General features: G+C 34.6%; 1 protein-coding gene across 2 annotated transcripts; it reads left to right on the forward strand.

Moving 5' to 3' along the window:
• The first annotated feature begins 1,227 nt into the window (after nt 1-1,227).
• On the forward strand, nt 1,228-21,705 carry LOC121422254 (mitochondrial Rho GTPase 1-A-like). 2 transcript variants are annotated; one of them, XM_041617165.1, is made up of 17 exons: nt 1,228-1,289; nt 2,836-2,948; nt 3,961-4,022; nt 4,608-4,689; nt 5,015-5,058; nt 5,778-5,993; nt 6,579-6,779; nt 7,465-7,573; nt 8,321-8,441; nt 8,998-9,082; nt 9,534-9,679; nt 10,006-10,109; nt 10,739-10,950; nt 11,274-11,399; nt 13,494-13,690; nt 14,681-14,767; nt 17,329-21,705. In XM_041617165.1, the coding sequence occupies exons 2-17, from the start codon at nt 2,906-2,908 to the stop codon at nt 17,447-17,449; spliced, it is 1,956 nt and encodes a 651-aa protein (XP_041473099.1). In that variant the 5' UTR covers nt 1,228-1,289; nt 2,836-2,905; the 3' UTR covers nt 17,450-21,705. The 2 variants fall into 2 exon arrangements, with proteins under 2 accessions (XP_041473099.1, XP_041473100.1); XM_041617166.1 differs by lacking the exons at nt 1,228-1,289; nt 14,681-14,767.
• The last annotated feature ends 1,691 nt before the right edge of the window (nt 21,706-23,396 follow it).

Below are 23,396 nucleotides of genomic sequence, written 5' to 3' on the forward strand. Positions count from 1 at the left end.
TTTCTCCCTCCCTTTTCTCCGTTTTTCCCCTAGTGAAATCCGCCAGGAGGCTGTTTACCCCCCGCCTGTTACGCCATTGAATGATGAAGATGATGATGCATGGTTATGGTGGTGTTGATGATGATAATAATGATTATGATGATGATGATGATGGTGATTTTGAAGGTGATGATTATAAGGCGCTACATATTTTGTTTACGGCGACACACATTTCTTTGAGAATATGCCAATTATTATTTAAAATAAATGAATGTTCCTCAAGTTCATATGTATTCTGCTAACAATAAAAAAATGTGCTTAAAATTTCCAAAAAAATCCAAAACCAGCTCGCTTTGTGCTCACATGTTTGAGCGCTGTTCATTGACATCTAACAATTTATACCGAGGAATTTCAGCTCGCGCTTAGTGCACAAAAATTTTATTCTTTAATAGATAACAATAATAATAGTAGTAATAATATGATAACAATAAGCTTAATCTTTTTTTTATAAGCTAATATGTATTTAACTATAGGACTCAAGCTATTCACATGCATGTTTATACTGGCCCGGCCTGCTCCTCCCCTCCCAGAAGATTTCGGGAATTTTATGTCAGTATGGCCAAAATATAGTTACCTTGAAGTTACCTTGATGGCCACATCTCACTGTCTTCACGACGAAGGTGTACAGATGAGTGTGGCAGGGTTAAGGAGGCTCTTAGAGCCCATTTAAAAACCCAATTTTGATAATTGTGTCTTAAATTGCAGGAGTGTTGGTGCCTCAATTGTGGACTGCATGTGGGAGTTTATTCCATTGATTGACAACCCTTTGGATAAAGAAGTGTTTAGCCAAAGTATAGTACAAGTTCAGTACAAGTTCTAACAACAATACGATATCTAGACTGAATGGTATTATACGATGAATACTATATTATTAAGCATACTTTGTAAGAATAATTTTTACTCAAAATGTTGTTCCATAGGCCTACAGGCCTATATCATGTAATACAAAAGATGAGCTTATTATTTTAACAAAGCATATGACAAATAAATAGATATTGAAATAATGTATGCCACATTAAATTAATATTCGATAGCAGGTTTATTCTTTTTTTAAATCAGGTAGGTATAGATAGGCCGATGACTTTGTGAGCACTTTCGCGTTTGTTTTCTTCTTTTTCTTCCTCTTCTCCCTCTAGTCTCCTCTCTCCCCCTCTGTCAGACATGCCAAATTTTCATTGCATTATTATATTTTGCAATTGGTAAATCTGCGCATGCTCATTGAACTCTGTTCCGGTTTTGCGCGGAGTCACGTAAGTTTATATTCGATATAAATTTTCTTGTAAAATTAGGAATTCATGTCATAAAATTATCGATTAGTGTACATTTCTGAATATTTTACACATTTCCTGTCACAATTTTAAGAGCATGTATTGCATAAATGCTTCATAACCGAGTTTGTTGGGAAGGTGTGTGTGCATGCCATTGCATTACGTGCCTGGTCGCGGTAGCCGTAACGCAACGGTAGGCGTACGGAGACGTAGGCCGTTGGACCAGCGTGCAACGTGAGTGAATGAATGGAGAGGGAAATTGCGGGGGAAATCACATTGGCTTATGCATATTGGTAGTCGGCATTACATGTCATCAGTGCAGTGCAGTCATGCACTGACTCTACACCCAGATAGTCGTCATCTTAACATTTTCTCTATTCTGTGGCTGTGCTTTTAGTTTTGGGGAATGGTCAGAGTCGCCAAACTCTCATTCTGTCTCAAAGTCAAACTAAAGCTAATTATTAGGATTTTTAATAGGAATAGATTGGGGGTCGGGTGTCCAGACACTTGTGACTTAATTCAAAAATTGACTTATTGTTGAACTTGAAGCCTTTTCTTTTGTCTTTGGATCACACTAAATATGAATTCAATAGTTGCAATCATCTTCTATTTTGTTCTTTATAATATTTCCCTACATTTTGTACGAAAAATTGATGAAACTTCGCTTGTATTAATTTTTTCCAAATTACTTTCTAAAATTGATCGTCGGGACATACAACTGTAATGGATTTACTGCAGGAGTAGATCTAGATCTTTTCATGAGCAGAAATTTCAGGTTTCTCGCTGGGGGCTGAGCCTGGGAGATAGCACGCGTAAACTTTTCAAAAAAAAGCGAGGAGGGAGCAAAGCGACCAAGCTTGTCACTGGGGCATTACAGTGTATGCATTTTGTCAAGTTAAATTAAAGGATTTGGCGCATAATTTTGGTGACTTCAGTTCTTCAGTAAAAAAATTTAAATTTTCAAAATTTTGGGGGAATCCCCCCCCCTCACTGCATACGACCATGGATTGTTTTATTTTAGGATTTGTGTGATCGTTACAGAAAAGTTGAGCTCTTTTTAACATTAGTCTTATGACTGATGATCGGACGGTCAATTCTGTGATTTCGGCTAATTAAAGGTTGTTGTGTTCTTAATATCTGTCTGATTTTCTACTCATTGATGTTTGAATTTGGATCCCCTTTCAATATGCTTTGAAAAAGTTTAGATCTAGGGATTATCAGAAAAATTGATGCAAAATTTGGATTATGAATATGATGATGCAAAGTTCTTCATGCACTGATGCAAGTCCAGCCTTCCCTCTAACTTAAGCTTCAGTCTCTGTTTCATCATTTAATGTTTTACACGTAGTTCCCATTTTGAAGACTAAGTAAAGACTGCTAAAATTTACTAGTGAGATTGATTTGGTCAGAATGAAATTCTTCACATGTATTTTGTACGGAGGGTGATTTAGTCACTTATATATCCTTGGCATAAGTATGAAATTGTAGAACATGTCCTACAAACTACATGTAACCATTTTTTTTCCAGGTCATGTGCATTTCCATGTATATCGAGCAGTAATTCTTAAGTGTCATAAGTCAAGTGGGACAGTGATACCATGTATGGCAGAAGAGATGTCCGCATTCTCCTTTTGGGAGATGGTAAGTATCTAGAAATGATTGATTATAACTTGCTCCCTTTAAATCTATCATGAATGCCACTTCTCAGATAAAAGGCTGAATTCCTGCTTTTTCAATATATTTCAGCCATATATAAAATTTGTACAAAAGGTCAGTTCTAGATTAATTTTCATATTTTCTATCAGTTGTAATAAAGTCTCAATTGAATAGATCAATGCACTTTTCAGAACTTTGGGGAAAAAGGAAGTTTCTTCCATACTGAATGGGAACCACTTAATCCTTATCCGAGGAGTCCCATACAGGCTCATTGCTCTGCACGAATGAACTTGAATTCTTTTGTATTATTTGCTTCCTTTTGAGGGGGGAAGTAAACCTTGGGCTAGTTAAAGGTTGTCAAGACCAGAAATATTCATCATGTGTTAAACTATTGAATGTTTCATGTAGGTACATGTATACAGTGTGCTTTGACTTGGTTTTGTTACATAGTTTTTGTGAATTTTAACATTATTTTTGTCATTTTACTTCCACTTGGGTTTTCATGCAGTTCAATTGATCTCAAGCATTCGTACCCTTTTACATTTATTTGTTCAAAGTATACCAGTAGTCAAATTTGTTTTGTGGAGTTGGGGAATTTATGTACAACTGTACATGTACCGTTATTACTGTATGATGAAAAAAAAATGAATTCAAGTCAGTTCCATATTTATTTTCAATCTTGACAGATATGAGAATTGAGATTACAAAAACTCATTCATAAAAATAACAAATAAAAGTAAAGAAAAAAGGAATAGTTCTGGAAATGGTAAGAGTTAGCCAAGAAATCAGAATTTTAGGATTTCTGATATCCTGTAAATTAGAAATACATGTATATGAACGTTAGGCTAGAATTCAAGATTTACAATATAATGAGTATCGGATAGTAACAATACCGCTCGATACAGACATACATGTACCAGAATTGGTCAAAAGAATTGAGCTGTGTTTGATATTAACATTCAATACATTTTTTGTATCTGCACTGTTTATTTTGTAGCTGGTGTTGGCAAGACATCTCTGATTTTGACACTTGTCAGCGATGAATTCCCGGAAGAAGAGGTAAGAAAGATTCCATCATGAATTATGGGACTTAAATAATCAGATAATGGGAATAGGTTTCTTTACATGGCTTTTTTCTTTTTCTTTCTGTTTATTCCTATTTTTGCTTTGTATTAAAACTAATGGTAATATGCATGGGGGCTCTATGAAAACTTGCAGTATTTGGAATACGAAATACTAAGATGTAAGAAAATACATGTACATGTAGCTGGGTTTGAATTAATTCAAGGCCCTGGATTTCGATACCCTATTGATTGGTTTCAATGCCTCTCACATTGGCCTTGCCCTAAAAAAAATGAGAAAAGTCTGGGTTCTTTCCCCCTCTTTCACATGGTTTAATGAAGTGTAAATGTAATGTTTATTATGTCCCTTACAATTTGGCAAGAAATATATTTTGCTCTGATATATTTACATGAGCATTAACTTTATCATGCATCAAGCCCTGGTCACTTTACTTGATATAGTATGATAAAAATGATTGAGTCCACTCTGCTTGCCTAATTTCTTTCATTTATAAAGTCTTGCATTATTTCAAGCAGTTTAATGAGAGAGTCTCTTGTACTACTTGTATGTTGTTGGTTACAGGTCCCAGCAAGAGCAGAGGAGATCACGATACCACCGGATGTTACTCCTGAGAAGGTTCCAACCCATATCGTAGATTTCTCAGGTAAAATTACTCTTTTTGATTTGATTTGAAGGGATTTATTTATTTACAACATTTCATGTATACTAATTTTCTTTCAATATGATTTTTTTTTCTTTGGTTAATAAGCAAAGATTATATCAGTCTATGAAAATTAGTGAACAACTAAGTACTTTGCTTTCCAAATAAAATAACATACCAGCTGGCTTTGGAATAACCATAGAGCCTTAAGAGTATATCTCAGAAACATTGTTTACTCATTGAGCATTTACCATCATGCAATATTTTATACATGTATGTTGTCATTTAATAACATTTTATTTAAAATGTATCACTTTCATTACTACAGCTCGAGAGCAAAGTGATGAGATTCTCCTTGAAGAAATAGACAGGGTAAGTTAGAATGAATTTTCATATATCTTATTTCAAATTTGTTTATACATGTACATGTATATGACATGCTTATTTCATTTCAGTACAAAGTAGTATGAATGTGTTTAACCTCATTGGAACAATTAGTTATTTTGAAGTTTTATTTGATCAGCACTTATTCTTTAGATTGGCAACATTAGTAGTATTCCTTTTCACTGTTATGTATCAGATAATAAAGATTGATTAAAAAATTTGTTTAAGAAAAATGTATTTATAATTTGAATACTTACAAATTTGCATGGCTTGAATTAACTCAAGGCATGCCAAAATAGTGCCCTTTTTTCCTGAGGCCTTGGTGCACTGGTAATCCAATGAAAGTGTCCATTAGAATAGTACATTAAAATGTCTTTGCCTAATTAGAGGCCTAAATTTGTATTTAAAAAAAAACAAAAAAAATGACATTTGATATGGTTCAATTAAAAAGTAATTTAGAGTTAGCAGCTTGAAAAAAAATACCTTTACAGAAAAAGAAAACAAAATTCCCTTGTTCTACAATTTCATCCCACCAGATCGATATGATACATGTACATCTTTATAGTATCACAAATTTGGAAAATTCCTGCACTAGTGCAGCTTGAATTTTTAGCTTGTTCAGTTTGTATGTATTGCATTATATTGTGAATACATAAAAAAAGAATTGACGGTCCCTCTTTTATTATTCTACAATTCCCTCCCACCAGGCTGATGTGATATGTGTGGTGTATGCAGTGAGCAATAAAGACACGATAGATAGTATCACAGATTACTGGCTACCTCTGGTACGGAATACCTTAGGGTCGGATCACCTGACACCTGTCATTATTGTTGGTAACAAATCCGATCAAGCCGACGCCAACAGCTTGGAGACGGTGGTTCCAATCATGAACGACTATGCAGAGATTGAGACATGTGTAGAGGTGAGTGGCAGCATTCCCCAGGGAGTGGAGTAGGTTTATACATTATCTGTGAGCATGAGTGAGTGAATCCTCTGAGCGGGATAATGGCGATTAGCGAACACCCGTGGGAACCACTGAAAACATAAGGTGGACACCAGATGGGCTTCATGCTCATGCAAGACCAAGTAAAAATGGCTTTCTTTTTGGTGGTGTAAAAGGGTATTAAATGGCATAAATCAGAAAGTATATCGTGAATCTTCAATAGCCTGGGTATTTGTAATACACTATTAGGAATGAAAATTCAATGTTTGAAGCATTGTTTAGGTACTTTAGGGTGTTCTGAAATGATGATTGATTGGATGATTAATTGTGTAGGGTCCATTTTAATATGTGTATGCTTGGGCATGGTGTTTCGTTTTAAGCCTGGTAGTGATTGGATACTTGTGTCTAAATAGCCAGAATGTTGTTATCATTTGACCTTTGTTTTGGGTTGTGTTCTCCATCTATAAAGTGCGCAATTCGCTGTGCACTTATTTTGATATTGTCTCCATGTCATGCAACTTAATTCCAGTTTCTGGTATTCACATTTTTATTCTCCTATATCAGTGTTCGGCAAGGAATCTGAAGAACATCTCGGAAGTATTCTACTACGCACAGAAAGCGGTCCTCCATCCAACAGGACCATTGTATTCAGCGGAAGACAAAGAACTTAAACCAGAGTGTAAGAGAGCGCTGTGTAGAATATTCAACATCTGCGACCTGGACAATGATGGTATTCTCAATGATTATGAACTTAACTTGTTCCAGGTTAGCAAAGTTATATGAATATATTTATTTGCTGTACCCATTGTATTGATTTGCCCTACCCTCTATTTGATGTCATTGTGGAATTGATAAGGTCATATGTCAATAGCATCGCTGCCACTGAGTGTGCTGCATGTGGCAGGCATGAACCAAAGGCCATAGTAATCAGATGGGCTGTTCTGATTTCTTGTCTTGCTATGGTTTGATTGTTGCCATTGTTAATCTGGCTCAAATGGGTTAATCTGTAAGTTCTATTTCTATTGTTTTTAGGATGATTTAACTTCCCAAGACCTCATTTGGAGGAGCTTTATACATGTAGATTTCTGACCTAGAATGGGAATATGAAAATATTATGAATGCTAGTTAATCAACAATTATCAATGGAGGGGGAGCTAATGAAAATGTGTCATTACATTTCTCCACTCAAGGTTCATTTTTTTCACTTCTTATCTCAACCTATTTCATAGAGAATAAAAATCATCTTAATATAAATTTGTAGATGAATTTTTTTTCTTAGTTTGCAGATGTTATAAAAAGTAAGGACTTTTTCAAATTGTTTTAATTATTGTCAGTAGAGCGAAGTTGGTGAAACATTTTCTTTTACATCGCTTTTATCCATTGATAATGATTCATCTCCCATTGATTATATTTCAGATAATGATTATATTTCTTTTTTTTTTAATTACAGAGGAGATGTTTCAATGCACCACTTCAGCCTCAGGCTTTAGACGATGTAAAAGCAGTAGTTAGGAAAAATATACCAGAAGGCGTTATGAACAATGGACTCACTCAAATAGGTAAGTAAACACCGTAGAACTTTACTTTCATTAATTTCACCTTAAACAGATTTGTTATACCACAGCCAGGGATGAGGAAAGTTGGAACTCCCCCATCCCTGCCTGTGAGATCTCGGCTGTCCCCATTGCAATGGAACCAAGTTGCCTACAAGTACAATGTGATGTAAAGAACTGTATAATTTATTACTATTGTAAATGGTTTCAAACTTTGAATGTCTACAAGCAGCATTTGGCTGTAAGTGACTTTAAGATGCTAATTATTGATAAGGATTAACTAAACTTGATTGGAATCCAGACTTGATGATGTTCACCATCATCATCATTGTGATCTTGATAATGATAATGATAGGAATGTTTTATCAATCATGATCATGATGAATGATACTAACCATAATAAAATAAGACAAGGACAATGGACTCTTATTATCTCAACAAAGTCTTGATTAGCTTAGGCAATTAGTACTGAGGTACAGGTTTTCTCTGTATGAAACTTGTAGATTATATTGTCTTAAGAATATCCATGGATCAGTGGGCCGTTTCATAAAGCTGTTCGTAAGTTAAGAGTGACTTTAAGAATGACTGGTGAACCTTTCTTACACCATAATCTATCGCCAATGAATATACTTTTACCACAAAAAAGGATCACCAGTCGTTCTTAAAGTCACTCTTAACTTACGAACAGCTTTATTGAATACCCCCCGAGTTATTTCCACTGCCAATAATCAATCATTTTCTTTCTCTCTTCAGGTTTTCTCTTCCTTCATACGCTATTCATTCAACGAGGGAGACACGAGACAACATGGACTGTCCTTAGGAAGTTTGGTTACAGTGATTCACTCAAACTCAACTCAGAATACTTACAACCAAGGTCAGTTCACTCCTACAGTGATCAAATTCAGTTATGGGCCCAGTAGCACAAAGCTAGGCATTTAATTGTAGGACTGATTCTTACGTTTGGTTACATTGATGATCATGTGCAATCAATCTTACAAATCAACAGTTTAATTTATTGTTAAGTTTGGTGAAACAGGCCCATGGTCTGCGGCACAGATTGCGGAAGAAAGTGTCTTTATTAACCATAACCAAAGCTATAAGTGAAATTTACAAATCAAAACCCTGTAAGCTTAAAAATTTAACAATGCAAGTCGTGCATATTCACCGCTTGCCAGCTGAGTATTTTGCTAGAGAAAATTCAAATTAGCAGGTTCTGAAAATAGACTTGATTGTACCTCTTACTGGCCTGAATTATGTGATATGATATTGTGTGCTAGGGTTGAAAATACATAGTTTTGTACATAAAAAAGAATTGATTTGCAGATTTTTAATTGGCAATAGTTACCAAAGCCAATCCAAATTGACCAAAACCCATCACCGAGCAACAAATACCATCTCTATGAATGTGATATTCTTTTTTCATATATCAGGTTGAGAGTTGGTAGAGGTTGCTCGACAGAAATGAGTCATTTAGGCTACCAGTTCCTCACATCTCACTTTGAAAAATATGACAAGGTAAGGATCATTTTCTTCCATCTATTTCATTTTCATTGAGGCACTGGAGTATGAAATAGTTTCTTTTTTGTGGCAACACTTGTTAAATTTATTATAAGTATTTAAATATTTCTTGTTATATTTAAATCTGTGTTAAAACATACTGGTTCACTAAATAGTTAGTTGTTTTAGCATAAGCAGCTCCCTCAATGATCAACTATACAAGTATAAATTAATTGTTGGCTGAAATTTATTTCTTTTTTCTCTCTATTTTCTGAGGTGCCCAGAGATATTTTTGTGATAAGCTCTAGATACCTATTATCAATAATCATTCTTATTATGGTACAAGGGCATTTTGAAAACAATTTTTATCATCATTGGATCGTTTTGATCCTGATATCCTGCTTGGATTTAATTTTTCACTTTTATTAAAATCTTTGGAATTAATCATCCATTTTTATTTTCTTCAAAGGATCGTGATGGTGCCTTATCACCAGCGGAGTTACAGACGTTATTCCAGACATGTCCCATGATGCCATGGGGTCCTGATGTCAACATGACGGTATGCACCAACGAGAAGGGTTGGATCACGTTACATGGTTACCTATCGCAATGGACGTAAGTACATACACAGTGTACCATGAAACCTCGACATTGATTCTTTCACAGGGTTTCAAGATTCCCAATGAAGGATGATTAATGTAGCATTTCCATCTGATTCATTGCATTATCAAATGGTTGGTCTTTTTTCAGAGTCTGCAAGCCCATAGCTATGATGGACATGCATTTCTGTGCCTTTAAATTGAATTAAGTCTATAGATTAACATTTAGTGACAACACATGATGAATAACCAAAGATCTTGGAGAGTCAGAAATTGTTGAAGTTCCTGATGGTTATCATCCTACACAATAATTCAGATTGTTTTCTCATATTTTGTCTGCAGGTTGACCACATTACTGGACATTCAGAGAACGTTGGAATTCTTAGCTTACTTTGGATACAGATATGTAATGGCAGATCATGAAAACCAGCTCTCAGCAATTATTGGTAAGGATAATTATTTCACTGACATAAACCATAGTGATTTCTAAAATTGATTGCTTTGATTATTGGGCATGATCATTAGTAAAATTGGCACCACAATCAATCCTTAAACTTTATGTTAAGGGAACCAGTGAATTTGGTATTGCAATCATTTTTTTAATGTTCAGTTAAAATAGGAACTTCGTGAATATGGCAGAATGGTCCACAATGTAATGTTCAAAACATCAGAACTGTGTTGATTTATAATGTGAATCACGTACGCATGTCAGGTTATTCTTCCCTTTCAAAATTATCTTTTAAAAAGGTGAATGCCGTCAGTCATTCTGGTACTTCATGGTTTAAGTTTGCAATACATGCAAGTAAAGAGAAGGAATGAATATGCCAGGTGAATAAATTCATCCAGAAAATGAAATTGGTTCAGTGGTATGCTGATGAATTTCCAAAATTACTGTTAAAACCAAGTACTAACCACCAGTCAAAGGCTCTATTTTGATGTACTGATGAATCAATATATTTAGGCAAGTCAAGGAATTAAAGTTAGTGTAATTAATAAAACTTTTCATGCAGATTATTGTAGAAGCTTACCACCAACAAAACCTTGTTTCATTATCCCTTCTTTATTCTATTCATAGTGACAAGAGACAAGAAGGTAGATCTTCAAAAGCGTCAAACATCCCGTAATGTCTTCCGTTGTAACGTGATTGGTCCAAGAGGAGCTGGCAAGTCGGCATTCCTTCAGGGTTTAACTGAACGTAGTCTTGACTCACCAGTAATCATGAGAGATAACCTATCAGCATATGCTATTAACACTGTACAGGTCTATGGACAAGAGAAATATATACTGGTATGTGCATCCATATGAGCTTTCAATTTTTTCAGAGCATGTCCAATTTCCATTCATTCTTGTATCTTAGATTATATCAATCTTCTCTGTTCTCTGTACCAACCATACTTTTAATATTAATTTTGGCTTGATGTTTATGTAATGTTTTTATTTAGGTATTTTTCATTTTCTTGTATGTCTTTTTTTGATATTCCTTAAACCTGTTTTAATGAATTCAAAATTAATGCTGAATTCAGTGAATTGAATACAAATAAATGCGCCTCCCCGGGCTTGAAACGCCCCACATTATAAATTAAAAGTATATTTGTTTTCTTTCCCCTTAGCTCCGTGAAATTGATGTTGGTCTCTCAGATGAGCTTTCTTCAGAAGAGCTTGAATGTGATGTTGCATGCTTAATGTATGATATCTCAGATCCACGGACCTTTGAATACTGTGCTAAGATTTACAAGGTAAGACTGCTAAATACTATTTCAATTTGATATGCACTTGTAGGATTTCATTTTTTTATGAACAATTTGTCTTTTTTAATTTCCAATGTTATTATTCCCTGTTAGCATACTTAACCCTAAATAGACAGGGCTATTCCAACGCCTAACAATACTGGGGGGCTGATTCTCCACACCCCCCATGATCTCGGCTTTCGATCGCTCGATCGTGTCAAAAATTGGCATCCATGTTACCCATGGCACAGTCTACAAATCTATACAATCAAATTCTGTGGAAAAACTCATTGCTAGTTAATTATGCTAATTTATGCTACAAATCAAAACTTTGCTCTAATTAACTAAATAATGCCCTAAAATGCTAATTTTTGGTTCACAGACTCGTTATAGGAATCTGATCAAATTTACCTTAAAAATTTCATCATCACATTTCTTTCCTGACATATTTTTATTGTTTTCTAAATTTCTTATGTATTTCTTTGTTTTTTTGTTTTTTGTCGGTTTTTTCTATGAATATTGTCAAGGACTTTATTTTGACCATAAACAAGATGAAATTGATTGATTTTAATCAATAAAAGGAAAAATAATGATACATAAATGAATTTTGGCTAAAAACACAATTTGCATTGGATTTCTACACAAATTCAGGTTTTTGAGCAACTTTGGGTCTGCATGCACTTACAAAATGTTGTGAATTTCGGAAACGTGTACCTGGGGGTCACAATTTTGGTCTCACAAGTTGCACGAGACTTGAAAGTAAAAAGTTAGTGAGCGAAGCAGTCAAAAAAAGATCGCGAAAAATGAATTAGCCCCTGTCTTATTGGGGTTAAACATGTCCATCCTGACATCAGGATAGTTCTGATAAAAGCAAAAAATTTAAATTCCATCTTAACAGAATATTGATTTTTGTTTTTAATTTTTTTGTTTTTGATGTCACTCGTACTACATTTTGAAAAAGTTTAAAAGCTCTGAAATTTATATTGGTCTTGTTGTTATCCTTTGGATTTTCAAGCAAATGGCATGCAATTAATTAGTTAATAGTAAATTTTAATCAATAACATGAATTCTGCTTACACTTTGATTGTGGTTATGTTGGTTTTGACCCTGATTTCTTGAAGGTAAAAGACTGTTGTTGCAGCAGACAGTCATTTCACAAGAAAGTCTATTAAATCAAGGTTAATTGTTCAAATATTTTCATACATCTATGATCTAGATCTGGTACACTAATGTAAACTTATCTTTGTGAAATCTTAGCTAAAAATCGATAATTCTGATGATCATTAACACAGAAACGCGTATGTGGGACAGTTTATTAATATTGCTTCGAAAAATTCAGTGCTTATTTTGCTCATTTCTCAGCAATTATGCATATTCTTCCAGAGCTCTTTGGCACATATTTTTTTATTTATACATACAACACACTGGTGGTAATTTCATTGAATTCTGTTCAAACTCATTTTGAGATCGTTACCACAACTGGTATTTATTTTTAACCATATTCTGCAAGAATTTATCAATACTGTGCTGCACCCACATCAGGCGAGGTAAACAGGGACTTGGCAGTAATTTATTCACTGAAGCTCAGAGTGCATAAAAGGTGCTCTGTGTAATTATAATGCTGCATTATTAAAGAGTGCTTTAGAGATCTCTGATATTCAAGTTCAAGTTCATTTATTTCTTTCCACAACCAAAATACAATGCATACATGTACGATATCAATAAGGTTAAAAGAAAAAACACAACAGGAATAAAAGCTTATGGACAATGAGCTAAAAAGATATCGAAAATATGGGAAAGAGGTGGTCTGTATAGAAGCAACGCTTGTTAAGCACAGATCACCTTTGATACAACAACAAAATATGTATGATACAATATAATTAAACGTCTGCATTGAAAAAAAAAGCAGATAAGAAGCAAGAAAAAAAAAGTATATATACATATATATACAGTAATAACATAAAAAAGAACAACTAACTAGAGTAGGGTAGAGGAAGGTAAGTACATATTCTCTTTACATTCTCTTTAACATATTAAAGAGAATGTTAAGTGCTATGTCAGTATGTGTTCTGATACCGATAATTATTATTATATTTATTGTAGCAACACTTTGAGAGGAACAGTGTACCATGTTTACTGGTAGCTGGTAAGAGTGATAAGCATCCGGCCCGACAGGACTACCCTCTGCAACCGGCTCAGTTCTGTACCCATTACGGTCTCCCGCCACCCCAGACATTCAGCAGTGTAGGAAGACCAAACAAGGATATCTACATCAAACTGGCTACTCTTGCCGCTTATCCGTAAGTACTCTCTGCCCCTCTCCACCCCCCAAAAAAAAAAAAACATTTATCTCTATCACTAAGTATTGATTAGAATCAGTTTACTGTACCTTGGGATTATTACGGTTGAGAAGAAGGATTAGCCTCATCTTCAGCGCAAACTATTCTAGGCATTCCATGCTCAGGAGATTATTTTGATTTGATTTGATTTCAATTTCCATTCCTCTTCTGATTTTCTTCAGGATTACAAGCCAGATTTCTTTGTTTTTACAAGCAGCATCTTTTTATTTGAAGTTGTTGATTCATGTATTATGTAATTAGACTATTTCATGCATCATTCTGACATTCAAAAAGACAACACTTTTTACGATTGTGGAGTTCATTATAAATTGCATGTGCTTGAGAATGATTGCTCTATGATTCCATACACTCTGCAACCATTTTCTCACTATGCATTAAGAATAGTAGTAAAGTAGTACTTCCTAAGAATGAGTAGATGAAAGATCCTTTCTTTTTTAATTTTACCCATGAACACTTGTCAACTCACTGTGAAGAACTGTAGGAAGTTTGAAATATTTTGATGACCAGTTGAAACTCTAGTAACAAATGTCTCTATATCTTTTTCTTCATTTTCTCCATCAATCATCATTTCCTGATTATTGGTCCCTTCTTGCTTTACTTACTTCTTTTAATTTGATATAACTTTCTCCTTCTCTCTACCTCCACTGAACTCCCCCCCCTCTCTCTTTTTCTGTCTACCTGTCTTTCCCACTTTCTCCCTATCTCTTTCTCCCCTCCCTGCCCCCTCATTCACCCCTCCCTCTCTATCTCCGACTCTCTACTTCTTTCTCTCCTTTTCTCACTCTCACTTGTTCTTTTATTCTCTGCTTTCTCTCTATTCTGTCTGTTGTCTATCTATAAATGTTTACATTTTCCACCTCCCTCCTGCTTCATTTTTTTTTCTCTCTAAACCTGTACACCCTATCGTATCCTTTGATGATTCATAAGCAGCGTGGTGAAAGGGATGTCTGTTCTAGTCGACCACCCAGCCATATTCTGGGTGCGAGAGAAATTCTGGGGCTCCAGTGCCAGTTTCAGGTTATCTTGCCTTGCCTCTATTAGTTTGTCATGTTGTTTTACTGGTCTTGCTCCCTCTATTGCCCAGTTTTAGACATGTCATGTGATGTCCGGTTAATCCACCATTATGGCTGCAGAACTTGCCCCTGTATCATTTGCTTTCCCATTTGTAGTACTTTGTTTTGTTTTCTTCAGTTATTTCTAGGCGCATGAACTATCATTTTCATAGAAGGGTTTTTAATTCGCTCTTTTTTTCTCAGCATCAAGTCATTAATCTAATAAACAAATATTCAGTATTCTGTTTGGTGTTACTTGCATTCATATTATGCTCCCAACTTCTTATGATACTGTTCCCTTGTCCTAGCCTTTTCTCTTTAACATTACTACATGCTCTTGTGATCTTCATGTTTGGAGACAATTAAACTTCATTATCAAAAAATGTAAACATAACTAACTTGTACAGATTGCTAGATATAAGACGGGGATTGTTGAAATTATAAATAGAAATAAGGGATGTATGAAAACACTCATGTATCATATGCCATTCCATTAGTCCGACCTCTCATATCCGGCCTCCCCTTATCCGGATCTCTATTATCCTGACGCACACTTGCAGAGATTTTTTATTTATTTTTAATCTAGTACCGGTACGTGAGAAAATGAGATTTCAATCTAAACTCAATCCTATACGTAAACTCACTTTGATTACATATATTTCCCAACATAGTCACCCTACACCAAACATATTTTTCATCAAAATATCTCACCCAAATCACCAAAAAAAATTTAGGAATGATAATTTCCAGTAAATCAGGGTGCAGCGCAAACATTTCATCACGTTTCTCTTTTTGCTTCGCGGGAAAAACAACACATGTCTTGCTAGCTAACTTTAGGCCTCAATACGGACAGCGCCATCTATCATGTTTAAGCCTACAGTCAGTGTAACAATGGCTGACATTGCGAAGCTGCGATAGCCGCCGCGATGATCTAATTTTAAAACTTGGTTTCATCAAGTCTTTCTTTCGAGGTATGCTTGATGTATACTTGCAACTCAGTCATTTTAGCAGGTAAATTATCCAAGAGTTTTGGCAAGCGATCGATTTAATTTCCATAAAAACATTGCCTATAATTTGCACTGACTCTGCAGTGAATATTGTCTTTACTATACGCCCACTACAATAGTGTAGCTACCGCCGGTGTCCACGCAGCTGCGTGTATTTAATATTGGGTCTCCCAGATCCGGATAAATCCCTTATCCGGATTGGTGCTGGTCCCAACGTGTCCGGATAAGAGAGGTCGGATATTCATTCATGAAGTTATTAAAATACATTTTTATTATCAAGCAAAAAGAAGGGGTACAAATTTCAATATCATGTGGAGGCTCAAAAGTAAAAATGTCTCTTTCATTTAGGCTATATAAGATGTCATTTTTGTCAGGTTCCCATTTATTTTCTCTGCTATTTTTCTGTTAAGGTGATATACCACCCTCCCACATCCTCTTGGATCCAATTAGTACATAACAAGCTGCATGGTTATTGTATTGAGATTATATATTCTTTAGTACTTGTCTTATTGAAACTTATCGTATGAACATGTCATCTTAGTTCTAAACCCATAACATGCATGTGAAATTTGAGGACACCATATCCACCATTATGATTTACTTTCAATAACTTTTTTGATATCGACTGATCTTGAATATTTTGACATTTAGAGATAATTGAAAAAAGTTGCCTCTTGCTTGCATGCTCTGAGATGAACTCCCATATTCTGAATACAAATACTTGACATGCATCAGACATGCCCTTGACTGTTTAATTTTAAAAATAGTTATCAAAGTGTCCATTTGGCATGATGTTTATCTTCGAAAGGGGTTTGAGAGATAATTTTTTAGATGATGATTTGTCTTTCCATTTAGTAACTTCCTTAATATGTGGTACATTCATGTATTTTATTTGTACTCTTTATGAATGTTATGAAGTTGTTTGGTAGCCAGAAGTGAAATTTTTGTGTGTGAACTTTCTCAGGCGTTTACATATATGATATAGTAAGCCCTGGTTTTACATTCTTGTAGAGTTTTCTTTTGATTATACTTCCTGAGTACACTCTTGTTTCTACCTGGAAACTTTGTTTGATTCTGACACCTGATAATACTTTGTGTGCTCAAACATATTATCATTTGTAGTTGATATCAGTGTTAGGCTAGCATGTATAAAAAAGTAATATTTTATTAGTTCTCTATATCATTCACTAATATGCTTATATACCTGTACCCCCTTGGACCTTACCATCATGAATTCTTATACAAAATGCAGGAATTGAGATGTCATTGGGAATATGATTCATCCATATGCATGTACTGATATGAAAATGATGAGATGTTAGTCCTTATTAACAGTTTTAAGTAAGATATTAATACATGATACATGTGTTGATATGGTGATGTGCCGCGTTTGAATCCATTCCCATGTAGGTCACATATAAAGGATTCATGTATTGATGATATATTGTCTTTAATACAAACCTGATAGCATATACTGTTATATATTGATGAGATAATATTTTGTATTGTTTTCCATCAGGCATCTGAAAGGAATCCCAGAAGAAGGGACCCATCGCTGGATCAAGGTTGGTCTAGGTCTCGGAGCCTTTGCAGCCAGTCTCTTTCTTGTCTACAGATTCATCAAGCATCAGAGGTCATAACCCTAACCCTTCCCTCCATAGATATATAGGATTGAGTAACATGCAGTATTTCAGAATATAAATTTGTTGCCATATGAACGGCAGATGTTCATACTACTTTATAAGTGAGGAAAGAGCTACAAGTTACCCGCTAACCTTAGCCTTCCACTAGGTAGGAAATGGGAGGACTTTTTTTATTCCTCTCTGATTTGCTCTTCTGGCATTACCATCAATGGGAATATGCAAGTTTTCTGTGGGTGGAGTTCAAGATATGGTGTGGATGTGATGCAATCCAGTGTGTAATTTTGATTCAGATGTTTTGCTCCACTCTAACCTGTATTCTGGTTTTATATTCCATCAAAGAATTTACACTTGTGGAACATGACACTGAAATTTTCAGGTGAATATTATTCATTTAAATTTCCCCTTCTTTGGAAGAAAACCTAACTATGGAAAGCCAAAGATACCATAATTGGTTTTCTGTGGATGTTGTAAGGAAATGTCACCAAACATTACAATTGGTCATGTGACAGTTTGGGACATTTTAGTTACTATATATTTTGCATGAAAGCAACAATTGCAACCTACATGTATCATGACAGCTGCTTGATTACAGAATTCATAAGAGATTGCAGAAGATGTACATGTACACGTCATTGATCTGACCAATTGGTTTCTTTGTATGACGGATAGTGTATGTGCCTTCGAGGCTTTCCATGAATAAGATTAATTCAAATAAATCACAACCATTTCCATGACAGGTCCAGGATTCAATAGACTCTTCACCAAACAGATATTTTCATCTTTGTGATAAGAGTGTTAATTTTGCAAATATGCCAGATTTGAAGGTCATGTGATGTTTGAATGACATGTGTAATGTTTTTATTAATCTAAGCAATGCAGAGCAAACATAATATTGAAGTATATATATAAAGAAAACAAAGCTGCAATGTAAACTGATAGTGATTGCTCTTCAATCCCTCTTGAATTCTGAAATGATTGGAATTCTCCTAGCTTCAAGCAAGTGTTCCTAGAAAAACTTTCAGCTGTGTGTTGGACCAATTTTACAATTCTATGATTAAATGTAGTTTCAATTTTGTAGTTGATGCTACTCAAACGTTTCATTTTTGAATTACACTTTTGAAGTTTGCTTTTGAATTCAAAATTGAATTTGAACCTTTAATCACTTGCCGCTTATCTATGTAGGATTAAACTATATGTGCCTATATTTATATTAGGCAGAGAAATTAAATGACGCACAACATTGCTGTAATATTTCAACAGCAATAAGAAGAAAAATATGATCTGCTCACTGATTGCTGATTTTTTTTCTTATTGACTATTTACTGTTAGGGTTGAAATATTGCTACAAGACATAAAAGTGAGGTAAATAAAGTAACACCATGCTCACTGCTTATTTGACGATTATCTAGTCGATGATTGATGTATTGCAACATACTGTAAAGGTTCAGGTGCTGAATTCAAATACATATTTTGTATTTTTCATACGATCTTGATAATTCCTGAATGCAGAGAATGGGTAGAAAAGTCATAGAATTATTAGCTATATCTGTCTGGTCGACATTGCAGCTTATTATGAACATGCAAGAATTTTCGGATGACTAGTGCTTCAGTCATATTTCCCCTACGGCAGCTGTATGGCAAGTCAAAGGGGAAATGTGACTGTGCCATTAAGACCATGACATACTATCTCTCTTTTAAAAAGAATTGTAAATTTTTTTCTAATATTGAAATAATGTTATAAGCCTGAAACTTAATAGAAAAATCTCTATTTCTGACAGTCAATGGTTTAAAACACCAATTAATGTTTGCATTGTGAATCATTTACTTTTCAGAGTGTAACATATAAATGGCAGGTAAGCAGGATGGGGGGATAATTGCAGTATGAAAGACGTGGCTGATAATAATTTGAATTTATGAAATTTGACGAGATGAAAGCATTTTCTAGCTTACTGATGAGATGAAATATATTCCATATTATTTACCTCTAAGAAAAGTGAATGTTTGTTATATATGCGAATCCTGAAGGAAGTTAATGTCAAGATGAGTCACGAGGCAAATACACAAATTGTGTTTAGTAAAATCATCCATTTGGTGCCAGAAGGACTTTAAATACATTAAATGAATTTAATGTCCTTCTAGCTCCATACATATATTGCTGTCTGTTCCTTTGGAGATCAAAAGAAGATAATCATGTAGTCCTTGTAATGTTTTTATTTGTTGGTAAAGTATTTCATGATCGTCTTTCCTCAAAGGAGATGTTGGAATTTATACACATTTTTGGGGTGGTGTTTCACAAAAATTACTTGTAATTTATTGCAAATACATGCATCAGTTCCTACTTTTCAGACTCACTATATAGCAAATGAATTTCTACTTCCTGATACAAAAAGCAGACCAACAATTGATTGTAAATTTTAGATTGATAGCAATATTTGGGACCTGAATTTTACTTGCGATTGATTGCATGTTTCTCGCAATGCCTCCTAAGATTGACTGAAATTTCAGTCAGATTTCAATCAATCATACATTTTGTGGAACATGCTCCTGTAAACCCTAGACCATTTGAAGAAAAATTGTTTTGTATGTATTCATTGTAACTTAATGTAACCATTTTGTGCTTATGATTATACTATGTGAATGGCATACATACATCCCTGGGGATGTTTCACATAGAGGAAAGTCTCTCTTAAACTCCTAGTTGCTTTCATCCTGCACATCACCATATTGATGACATAGGGGGAGGAATGCTTTATTGTACAATCTAACAAGGAGATTGTATTTGGAATATTGTGCATATTACTTACATTAATTTCAGACTTCGCGCTTAGAAACTACTGTAATAAGCGCTATGTAAATGTACATTATTATTATTATTTCACTCTTTGTGTAATACCCAGCATAGTCATCTTCCAATCTCGGATTTAGAATTTCAAATACTCTCCACAGCATAATTTTTCAACTCATTGTTTGAAGACAGGTATTAGAATGCTGTCATAGACCCAGGGAGTGTTTCACTTGGCTTTCTGTTAGTGATTTTCACACACAAATCTGCTTCTAGCCAATCATTTGTGTGGATTTCAGTAGCTTGTAACACCTATCAGTGAGAATCATTGACAAATTGCTTGGCGAAATGCTCCCTTGATTATTCCTAAGATGTGTGCTTGTATTCTTCCATTCAATTTGTTAACCTGTTACTGTGAGTAGATTTATATTATAGAGTGCTACACATGGGTTCTGACCAGAAAATAAAGTAGAACTGGATTTGAAAAATATAGAGGTATTATAGACCTGAGAAAAAAAGCATTAATCCTCATCAAAATGTCCCTCTAAGAGGACTAAAAAGGATCAGGTTGCCTCATTGCAAACATCAATGATAATGTCCAAGTAGTCAGGTTAAAATCTGCCAAAGATAAAAAGAGCTTGATTAGAAACAGAAACTATGTGTTCGTAATAGGTCAAACACATAGTTTCTGTTTGTTCTTACAGCTTATGCTATTCTAGTTTTGTTAGAATTATGACATGACTGTAATCGAGGATTTGAAGCGCACCCCCCACGCGCCCTGATATGGTAGTTTTTCACAATGATTATTCTTTTCTTCGGGTGCAGTTTCCTCAGAATTCATTTAACTATTGACAATGATATTGAGATATTAGCACAAATCATTTATCACAGTACATGTATGCTTTGGTTTTATTCATAATTCATTGAATGAGTAATTTTTTTATTTTAACTCATTTTCCTAAAGATGGCAAAAACATTGTGTCCATGATTTAAGGAATAATGCATGCCCTAGATTTAGAGGTAACCTCCATGCTTGAGAAAAGAATTCATGATGTACCACCAAGGCTCTACATTGAGTAAGTGAGAAACCAAACAAATTATTGTACTTGGTACATGTATGAGACTGTAGTAAATGTTCAAGGTTGTCATTAAAAAAAAGTTACTTCAGCATTTCATATCAAGACAGTCCTTATATTTGAGATTGAAGACATTGTTGGTCCTTCATACTCTATTGACCCTTGACCTATGGTGTAACAAATACAGAGTCACGTGTAGAGATTGTGCTTGTAAAATATATTGAAGAACTTGGTTCCAGAGGGTACAAAATCCACTTTTAATGAAAACAATAAAGTTATTCATATCAGGTTGTTATTAAGGGAGTGAAATATCTTTGAACAAAAGAATTAACATTGATTTTAAGAGTAATCATGAGGAACACATGATTTTATATTCATCTTCCATGAATGTGTGTACAAAATCTGGTCAAGAAATGCATATTTTGTATGAAATAAAGATTTTTTTTTAGCTTTTGGAACCAAGGTCTTTATTATGGTATGTCAATGTAAATGTATGAACCTTAATTCATATTGGGTACATAGCAAAACCCAGTAGGTGATATTCTGATCGCAATGGGTTAGATGATAACCCCTGGTTAACTTAAGAGCACACTTTTATGGAGTGCCATTTGCCAACTCACCAGTTACAACATCAGAAAGTTGTCAAAACATCGGTTTCGAGTCATGAATTGAGAAGAATAGGAAATATTGTGAATTTTAATGAATTACTCGTTGGTTTGTCAAAAGGAGTGAAGAAGTATCATAAAACCCAGCATTCCATAAAAGTGTGGTCTAACATTCTAGTTCAGACTAGGTTTGATTTTCAGAATACCACCCAATAGCCCGTATTCTGAAGTCGGGTTTAACTTAAACTCGGGTTTAAAGTTGTGGTGTATGTATGGATAGCCAATTGTTACATAAATCACTAACAGTAGAGGAGATATATTTCAGATAATTTGGCTCTCAAATCATTCATAATGGTCTAGGAAGTATAAATAGATGGTTGTCTTCACCATCAATGAATCAGGAAAGAGCACAGTAAACATAAGAAACATACAACTTAATTTAATTTTGACACTTTTGGCTTCCCATAATTTTAGCACAGAGTTAGACCATGGTCTAAGTTAAAGCCGACTTCAGAATATGGGTTATTGTGTCTCATGTTTCAGGGCCTGTAACACCAAGGAGATTCTATCATTATTTACAATCGATTGTAACTATGGTTTGCCACTGACTTTACTTGTAAAATTGATTGCATCTCTTTATGTAACAGGACCCAATTTTGTCCATGTTCAATAATTCATGTTAACTTGTATACTTGTATATGAGTCTGAATTTTAAACAATACCAAGAAAATCTATTTTGCATACTTGGTATTATGCATAAATATATTTGTTTGTGTTATATGATGTCTTCTTTTGTATTATTTTCTTTGAAGAAGTGGGATATAACAATCGAATGCATGAGAATGCATGTAAGGGATTGGAGAGAAGGAAGGCAATAAAAAAATGTTCTATCAACATTTAGCACTCTTGCTTAATTTTAATTTGTGTTGTGGTCTCATTGGGTATTGAAATGCATTTCTCATGACAATTGTTGCTCCACTCTGAATTCCACACACTAATGGAAAGACCACCTTCAACCCTTGGTTTAACACTAAACCGAACATAGAACCCTATTCTAACCCTAACCTATATCTTAGACGAAATAAAGCCCTGAGTAATTGTCGCAGGAGCAAATGTCATGTCACCAGAAGCCCCCCCCCCCCAACCAAGAAAAATCCCCACCCAATGCAATATATTTCCTTTTAAGTATGGGTGTGAATGGTGCAGTGATATTTTAGGGAGGACAAATTACTATGCTGTACTTATACTACACTCTATATTTTAAAAAAATAGCTTGTAGGGGCAAAGGCCACCATCCCACTCTGCACTTCAATTGGGTGAAAAATAGTTTGTATGGAATTGGAAAGTCAGATCTAATTGAGATAGTGATTTAACGGGTCAAAGAGTGCTTTTGACTAATATGAAGCTCAGACCCCTCGTCAAAAATAAATAAATGATAACATACTGGGAGCTGCACAGCTCCTTAATTTAAATCTCATGTT

The sequence above is a fragment of the Lytechinus variegatus genome, chromosome 10 (genome assembly GCF_018143015.1).
Source record: "Lytechinus variegatus isolate NC3 chromosome 10, Lvar_3.0, whole genome shotgun sequence".
Lineage (NCBI taxonomy): Eukaryota > Metazoa > Echinodermata > Echinoidea > Temnopleuroida > Toxopneustidae > Lytechinus > Lytechinus variegatus.